At 33.4% G+C, this 9,678-nt stretch overlaps 1 protein-coding gene across 1 annotated transcript; it reads right to left on the minus strand.

The window, feature by feature from the left end:
* Positions 1–8,332: 8,332 nt before the first annotated feature.
* Positions 8,333–9,138, minus strand: LOC110033157 (protein ALP1-like). The gene is made up of 3 exons (XM_020737048.1): positions 9,110–9,138; positions 8,801–9,032; positions 8,333–8,730 (listed from the first exon to the last, which is right to left on the minus strand). The coding sequence occupies exons 1-3, from the start codon at positions 9,122–9,124 to the stop codon at positions 8,333–8,335; spliced, it is 645 nt and encodes a 214-aa protein (XP_020592707.1). The 5' UTR covers positions 9,125–9,138.
* Positions 9,139–9,678: the final 540 nt, after the last annotated feature.

Raw genomic sequence — 9,678 nt, forward strand, 5'->3', positions numbered from 1 at the left:
AGTGAGTGCCTTAACCCAATTGAGTGCCTTAACCCAAGACCAACACCCAGGGTCAACCCTAAGGTCAAGAAATCCTAAGGGTGACTCATCTTGAGTTCCCCTATAAGGACCTCACCTACTAAGTGCTAGAGTTTATGAACAATATGTGGAAATTCAAGTTGAGTAGAGAAGAGTTTAAAATTTCTAATGGTGAGGGTTCCTTGTCTAGTTTTCTAAGAATAGTCAATAGGAAAGTCCTATGGCTACAAAAGAGGAAAAACTAAACCTCAACCAAAAGTGAGGTCAACAAGAGTATTAATTGATCCTGGTGCCCCGATTAACATTACGAATTATAGAAATCTCGCATATTTGGAAATCTAAGCTCATCAACTAACAAGAGACAAAATGATGTTACAAGGATTCAACCATTAAGAAGAACGGGCTGTTGGATCAATAAAATTACTTTTAAAAATAGATGATTTGGTGACACCGACAAAATTCCACATTATTGATTCTGAAACTTCCTTCAATGCCTTTCTTGGTAGATCATAACTTCATGAATATAAGATGGTCCCATTTTCACTTAATCAATGCGTAAAATATTTACATCAAGGACAAGAATGTTGTATCTTGGGAGCCCTACAATCAATTTCAGTCCACACAAATCGTTATACATGAGGATGCAGCCTACTATGCTCCAATAGAGAAAACAATATTTTCTCAAGAAGTAGCAGTGAATGCAAAAGAAAAATATTTAGATAAGAAAATGAACAAAGGAAAACAACTGGACAAAAATTTTTGTTCGACAATCATGAAGAATATGAACTTACATCATAATCGCACCTGAGGTTGAGGCCGGAGACGAGTACAAGAGAGGAAAAATTCAACGATCAACATGAGGAAACCATCATAGTTCAGGATATGTCTGGACTCTGAAAAAGAAAAGGATAAGAAAAAGATGGCATTGACATTTTCAAAAGAATCACAGTTTGAAATATCTCTTGAAGAAAAAGATGATGAAAAACAATTTGAGTCCATGTACAAAAAATTAATAACAATATACACGTTATGATTCTAACTTCAATTTCTTCATAAAAAAATGAGAATTTATTGGACAAAAAAGTATAAAGTGATGATAGAAAATTGATTAAATTTCAACATGGCTCTACTTCTTCTAGTTCCGAGACAAAAGTAAAACTTGAACAAGAAAATCTTACAGAATTAATAAAAATTCCCTTTGAACTTTATTCCCTGTGTGTTCAAAAATTTATTCAGAATGGTTTCATACCTATGCAATGGTCGTTAGATCAATATTATCTTTTTGAACAGTTGTTGATTAACAGTAAAACAAACTATAACTCTAAAAAAGGCATCGGGTTTGTTACTCTAGAACCTTTAGATGACACAGAGTTTTGCCTAGTTGTCACCGAAAAACTCAATTCTAAGCAAACATCTGACATTGAAATCGAAGATGCACTGCAATAATTTGAAGAAGATATTATATTGACTGTAGATGAATTAAAGGAAATAAATCTAGGAATGGAGGAAAATCCAAAACTAACTTTCATTAGTTCTTTTCTTAATGACATTAAGACAAAAGAAATAGTTCATCTGTTGACGGAATACAAAGACTGCTTTGCTTGGAGTTACGACGAGATGTCTGAACTTGCTCTAGAAGTTGTAATCCATAAACTTGGAATAAACCAGATAGCAATTCTAGTTAAACAAGCTCCATGAAAGATGAGTGTTGAAATAGAACAACAAGTCATTGCTGAAGTCAAAAAGTTGATTGAAGCTGATTTTGTTCGAGAAGAAAAGTATCCAACATGGCTGGATAACATTGTGCAAGTAAAGATGAAAAACAGTAAAAACAAGGCTTGCCCAAAGGATGAATTTCCTTTACCATTTCCAGAATTGATGGTCGACATCGCATCAACACATGAAGTATTCTCTTTTATGGATGGATCATCTAGATACAATCAGACCAAACTCACATTTCAGGACACCAATAAAATTTTACTGTTACAAAGTAATTCCATTTAGAATAAAGAATGCTGGTGCAACTTATCAAAGAGCTATGACATGAATCTTTGATGAACTGATTCACAATCAAGTGGAATGTTATGTAGATGACTTGGTTGTCAATAGTAGACAAAAAGACGAGCATGTATAAGATGTGAGAATCATTTATGAATGATTATGACAATTTAATCTTAAAATGAATCCTTTAAAGTGCTCCTTTGGTGTCACCTCAAGTAAGTTTTTAGGATTTGTAGTTTGACATCCTGGGATTGAAATTGATCCCTTAAAATTGAAGTCATTTTGAATATCTCCTCCAAAAAATCTAACACAATTATGATCTTTCAAAGAAAAACTAGCATATATCTGATGTTTCATTTCCAATCTTTCAGGTAGGTGGCAACCTCTCATTACCTTGACCAAAAAAGATACCAAATTTGTGCGGGATGAAAAATGCCAACACGCTTTTGAAAACATCAAACAATAACTAACAACACCTCATGTTCTAGCAGCCCCTATATTAGGGAGACCTTTAATCCTTTATACTGCGACAATAGATAATTCCCTCGGAGCATTACTTGCTCAACTAGATGAAGAAGGTAAAGAAAATGAATTATATTATCTAAGCTGTTGTTTGGTCTCAGCCGAGACAAAATATCCTGCAATTAAAAAACATTGTTTAGCTTTGATCTTCATAGTTTAAAAGCTAAGACACTACATGTTGTCTCATAAGCTAACTTTTTTCTCACGAATTAACCTTTTGACATACTTAATGACTCGTCCAACACTTTTTGGATGATTAGCAAGATATGCAATGATATTGCTCCAATTTTACATAACATTCGTGCCACTTCATGGTGTTAAAGGAAACATTTTGGCTAACTTTTTAGCAGAACATCCTATACTGACTGAATCTCCTCTTAACGATGATTTGCGTGATGAGTAAATATTAGAAATAAAGAATTCTGATTGATAAAGATGGGAATTATATTTTGATCAAGCTTCATCTGCTAAGAAAGATAAAGATCAACAAACAATCAAACCTAACAAAGCAAAAGTAGGATTAATCTTCATCACTCTAAAGAAGGCAATGATGTCATTTTCCTACCACATGACTGAACCATGTGCAAACAATGAAGTCAAATATGAAGCACTCATAACCGGCTTAGAACTGAAATTATCAATGAAAATAAAAGAAATCATTGTTTACGAAGATTATATGTTAATCATTAATCAAATCACATGAAAATACATGACTTTAAAACCTCGGCTTGAACAGTATTTCTGTTACACTTAAAAGTTACTTCGACAAATACCAAATGTGACATTCTTCCTGATTCCGTGACGAGATAACTCTTTAGCAAAAAGATGGTAGATGGATGCCCAAGTCCATAAATTGGTCCATTAGTAAGGATACCCATAATAGATTTAAATATAATAGACCCTAAATCAATGGGTTTTTCCATTTGAATGCAGTAATTTAAAATAGCACATTCTTTGGTGACTACTAATTTTCATAGTAAGGAGTAACTTTGCAACAACAAAGAAATGCCATTGCTTCGAGATTGGATTAAGTAATGAAGTGGAGAAACTAACATATCCTTTATCTCATACCTCCCACATCTCACTTTGATCCGTCAGAAGATTATACACATCATGCATCAAATCTCATGTAGGAATGAAATTTATATATTGACAGCGACAGATTGGAACGTTATCTATCATATACCGTTCATTAATCCTTACAGGAGTAAATGGTACATCTTACCTCGTACGAAGACAACACCTTGAGTAATTCCATGTAAGTTTGCATAAAACTTATTCACCACAGGTATGACAACCGCAGACGTAGTGTAACACAGAACTTCCCAACACTTTTGCAGAATGATCTTATCAATCAGACCAGTTGGATTGATCACTCCATGATTAACAAATCCTCTTCCCTTGATCAATCTCCTCTTCATAATAACTTTATCGTATAATCGTTGCGCGTCAAAACTAATAAACTTTCTTTTGTTGAAAACTCCATACCTCAAAGTATTTATGGAATTGGAAGCCATGGAATCTAAAAATAGGAAGTCTCTAGGCATCCAAGAATGTTTCTAGGTTTTTTTAAACTCTTCCCGGTGGTTATTATGAAGTGACATCGCGCCAAAATCCGCCAAAAGTCATCTAAAACAGTTCAACCGTACTCGGTGCCATCGGCGCTCCCGATAGGCGTTACCGGTGCTGATGTCCATTTTCTAGGGCGCCGTCGGCGCCCATTCTGGCATCGTCGGCGCCAGTGGCCAAAATTGCGACTTTAATTTTTTTTGGTTTTTTCTGTTCAATTCGATTCCAAATTTTCCTCCAATACCAATATTTGACTTAATTTATAATAAATGCATTTGTGTTGGATTATTAACTACTAATATAAAAGACACTTTATCAAAAAAAATAGTAATACATAGCAATATAAGTATGGGTTGTCTCCCACAAAGCACTTGGTTTAACGTCGTCAGCTCGACATACCAATTGTTTAGTTGGATTGACTTAACATTAAAACTTTTTTAAACTGAGATATGTGTCCTTCAAAATATTGTTTCAAATGATGCCCATTAACTTTAAATATCTTTCTAGTGTTAGGATCTTTAATAAAAACAGTTCCATAATGATAGACTTTAATCACTTTAAATGGTCATAACCATCTTGATTTTAGTTTTCTTGAAAATAATCTCAATCTTGTATTATATAGTAGAATTTCTTGTCCAGGTTCAAATTTCTTCTTAATTCAAATTTCTTCTTAATAATCTTTTGATCATGCCATATTTTCATTTTCTTTTTTTAGATTTTGGCATTATCATATGCTTGATTTCTAATCTCCTCAAGTTCATTAAGTTGCAATAACTTTTTCTCATCAGTGTCCTTTAGATTAAAATTAAATACTTTAATAGCCTAAAATACTTTATTTTCCAATTCTACTAGTAAATGACATGTTTTTCCAAAAAATCAATCTATATGGGGACATTCCTATAAGAGTTTTATAAGTAGTTCTGTATGCCCACAATGTAGTATCTAGTCTAGCAGACCAATCAAATTTATAAGGATTTATAAATTTTTCTAAAATATGTTTAATTTCACGATTTGATATTTCTGCTAGACCACTAGTCTAAGGATGATAGGTAGTAGAAAATCTATGCAATATATAATATTTCTCGATCAATTTTTTGATTCTCTTATTCCTAAAATGAGATCCTCCATCAGTAATGATTACTCTCGGTATTACGTATCTTGTAAAAATATTTTTAATTGAAAATTTAGAAACACTCCGAGCATCACATCTAGGCACATCAGCAGCTTCAATCCACTTAGACATATAATCAACAACAAGTCCTATATATAAATGTCCAAATTATGAGATAAATGGTCCCATAAAGTCTAATCCCACACATCAAATATTTCAACTTCTAATGTGTAATTTAGAGACATTTCGTTTATTCTAGAAATATTTCCTACTCGTTGACATCTATCGCATGTTTTAATATATTCATTAACATCTCTAAAAATTGTAGGCCCATAAAATCCAGCTTGCAAAATTTTATATGCAGTTCATTTTTTTCCAAAATGTCCTCCAAATTCAGAATCATGGCATCTTTCAATTATCTGTTGAGTTTCTTTATAAGGCACATATCTTATAATAATTAGATTTTTAAATTGTTTATATAAATATGCATCATCCCAAAAATAGTCTTTTAAAATATAGATATATTTCTTTAATTATGGATTTTTGATATCAGGTGGTAGAATATCACTTACAAAAAGTTTACTATAGCAGCATACCATGGTACATCCATTTCATCAATACTATATAAATGTTCATCAGAGAAATTTTCTAAAATTTCATTTGCAAAATTAGTTAATATTTCTATTTTTATTCTAGAAAATGATTAGCTATTTGATTATCATTTCCCTTTCTATCAACCACAGTAAAATCAAACTCTTGCAATAGAAGTATCCATCTAATTAATCTTTGTTTAGCATCCTTCTTTTCCATTAAGTATTTAATAGCAGAATGATCTGTATGCACTACACATTTAGTTCCAATTAAATAAGGTCTAAATTTATCAAAGGCATAAACAATAGCTAATAACTCTCTTCAGTAGTAGTATAATTAATTTGAGCAATATTTAGAGTTTTAATAGCATAATATATAACTTTAAAAACTTTATCGTGCATTTTTCCTAAAACAACCCCAATAGCATAATCACTAGCATAGCACATTATTTCAAATGGTTTCTCCTAGTCAGGTGGTACTATTATAGGTGCAGTGATTAATTTTTTCTTTAATAATTCAAATGTTGTTATGCATTCCTCATTAAAATCAAATTTTGTACACTTTTCTAAAAGTTGGCATAGAGGTTTAGTTATTTTTGAAAAATTTTTTATATAGCGCCTGTAAAAACTATCTTGTCCTAGAAAACTTCTCACCCCTTTAACACTATTAGGAGGTGGTAATTTTTCTATAACTTGAATTTTTGCAGGATCTACTTCCATGCCTTTTTCACAAATTTTATGCCCAAGAACAATACCTCCTGCAACCATAAATTGACATTTTTCCCAATTTAAAACTAGGTTAATTTTTTCACATACTTCTAGAACTTTTTCTAAATTATTAAGACATAACTCAAATGAAGTCCCAAATATAGAAAAATCATCCATAAACACTTCCATTCTATGCTTTATAATATTACTAAAAATTGACATCATACATCTTTGAAATGTTGCAGGTGCATTGCATAATCCAAAATGCATTCTACAAAAAGCAAATGTTCCGTATGGGCTTGTAAACGTTGTTTTTTTCTTGATCGTATGGAGCAATTGGAATTTGGTGATATCCGGTATATTCATCTATAAAGCAATAAAATTTGTTCCTAGCCAATCAATCCAACATTTGGTCTAGAAAGGGTAAAGGAAAGTGATCTTTTCTGGTGGTCATATTTAGTTTTCGATAGCCAATGCAAATTCACCAACCAGTTACTTGTCTTATTAGTATTAATTCATTTTTATCATTTTCTTCAACAATCACTCCTCCTTTCTTCGGAACACAGTGAATTGGGTTTACCCAAGCACTATCTGAAATAGAATATATAATTCCAACATCTAACCACTTTAAAATCTCTTTTTTAACAACTTCTTTCATTATTGGGTTTAATCTTCTCTTAGGATCCGCTTTAGGTTCATATTATTCATATAATAAAATTTTGTGCATACAAATTGAAGGACTAATTCCTTTAATGTCTACTAAAGGCCATCCATCCATCCAAAACCTTTTTATACTTTTTCAATATCTCTATCGACTTTTGTTCCAAAATTTCAGTTAACTCAGAAGATATAATAACAGGCAATGTAGATGACTCTCCTAGAAATACATATTTTAAATGGGAAGGTAATAACTTCAATTCAAGTTTAGGTGGTTTAATACTTGAAGGAATAAGATTTTTCCTATCATTTTCCAACAAGTCTAAGGCTCTGTTTGGCATAGCTGTGGATTATTTTTAATCTACTGATAAGTAGATTATTCTGATAATTTGATAATTTACAGATTATCAAAATAATTTGGCTTGTTGTTTGGGGCAGCTTATTCAGACTGACTTATTAGTAGTTAAATGACATTCCTGCCCCTGTCTGATTAAACTGTTTGGGGCAGCTTATTCAGAATAGTTTATTGATAGAAAAAAACATGGTGTAGAAACATACGACAATCACATATCAGTTCTAAAAGATACCATACAGTTCTCACACCTTAATGAGTACCAGGAGAGCTAAAAAAAGGACAAATACAAGTACAACAACAAGGAGAAATATTAAAATATTCAACTTAAGACTCTGGCTAAGCCGGTCCTCATCTGCACTGTCAGCCGGAGAAAACATCGGATTCACATGACTGCTGGCATGACTACTGTCAGTGTAATATGAGGGACTATCAGCCCACCGAAAGAAACCACAACGAGCTGAAACACCCCTGGCACAACCATAGAACTGCCTCCCAGAGCTATGCTCCTTACGTGACGTTAGCAACGGAGACGGTAGTCCACAATAACACAAAATCCCTCTGTCTGTACTCGATATTATGGAGGTCATGTTGGTATAACTGTGAAAATAACAAAAGAATGAAATGTCAGCTTAAGGTATTTAAAAAAAAAAACAAAATTCAATGGGTATGAATATAAACCTATAATCTTATTAAAAGAAAACTTGGTTGATCAATAGCCACAAATAACATCTGTGATAGACTCAATTAAAGCAATCATATCAGCCAAACTTTCGGCATCTTGATCTTCAAAATCATTAGATTCTATGTCCTCCTCAGGTAATGAATGCCCCCCACATGTCCTGTTGGTTGCTCAAAAATATTGACTTCATCATTGTCAGCCATACTGAAGTCTGTATCTGATTGCGGGGAATTTCTTCGGATGAAGTTATGTAGTACCATTGTTGCAACCACAATGTACACCTGCTTTTGGAAAGGATACAACGACATATCACGTAAGATGACCCACTTTTTCTTCCAAACTGCAAATGTTCTTTCAATTACCCCGCGTAAAGATGAGTGGCGTTTATTAAACATTTCCTTTCTGCCACGAACCGTGCCACTAGCTCGCTCAAAATCAGGAAGATGATATCTCGTGTCCGAGTAGGGCTTCAGGTATCCCCGTTGCATAGGATATCCTGCATCAACCAGATAATATTTTCCTGGTACGAGAAACAATGTTAATAAAAAATTGCACACTCCCTCATATTCAAATTACTAAACAAAACTAACCTGCTGGGGGGTGAGGGAAACACTGCGATCTATTCCTCGTGGCAAAGGAGAAAATACGACTGTCGTGTGCACTTCCTTCCCAGCCCGCAACCACAAAAGTAAAACACATGTTGAAGTCGCATACGGCCATGACATTTTGCGTTGTTGAACCACTACGACCGATGTATGCTACCTTCTCGTTGTTAGGTATTCGGGCATCAACGTGTGTACCGTCAATTGCACCAATACAGTTCTGTTTAGTTGAAAAACAAGAGCGTAATAATATTATTAAAGTATATCATGTATCAAAATAAAAACACTGATAATTACCTTGAAATATGGCATATATCGAGGATCGTTGGCAATTTATTCTGGAGTAGTAGCAAATGATGGATTCTCTGGTTTAATTATTTGAGAAGCTAAGCTAACAAGTGCATGTATTCCTTTTGAAAAATAGTGACTAATTGTTTCAGATGAATGTTGAAATCTTTCCATAGCTCCTCGAATTGACTCATTCTGTGCCAGAATGTACAGTGTTATAGCCAACACCTCCCGAGACAGGGTTCTAGAAGAACCCTGAAGGCCGTGATTTAGACATAACTCATTCAGAAGATCCATAAAAATTGTTCTCGTCATTCTGAATATATTTCTGAATCTTACTGGATGTCCCGAAAGCATTTCACTAACCCATCTATCTCCAACAAAGGTGGATGTCATACGGGGAATGCGAGTAGTGCTACGCTGGTAATAATCCAACAGCAATATCGCAACGGCTGTAGCAAATGCCATTCTCCTACGACGTTCACGTTGCGGGTCCATCCTAAATGATTTACAACATAAACATTAATATTCAATAATAAAAATTCTCATTTGCTACATATAGAAAGATTAGACATGTA

This window comes from Phalaenopsis equestris, unplaced genomic scaffold (genome assembly GCF_001263595.1).
Source record: "Phalaenopsis equestris unplaced genomic scaffold, ASM126359v1 Scaffold001099, whole genome shotgun sequence".
Classification (NCBI taxonomy): Eukaryota; Viridiplantae; Streptophyta; class Magnoliopsida; order Asparagales; family Orchidaceae; genus Phalaenopsis; species Phalaenopsis equestris.

What these genes read in the sequence shown, in the direction of transcription:
- LOC110033157 (XM_020737048.1), bottom strand. An exon ending in TTTCCCTCACCCCCCAGCAG is followed by an intron (nt 8,731 to 8,800) that starts GTTAGTTTTGTT and finishes TTCTCGTACCAG; the next exon opens with GAAAATATTATCTGGTTGAT.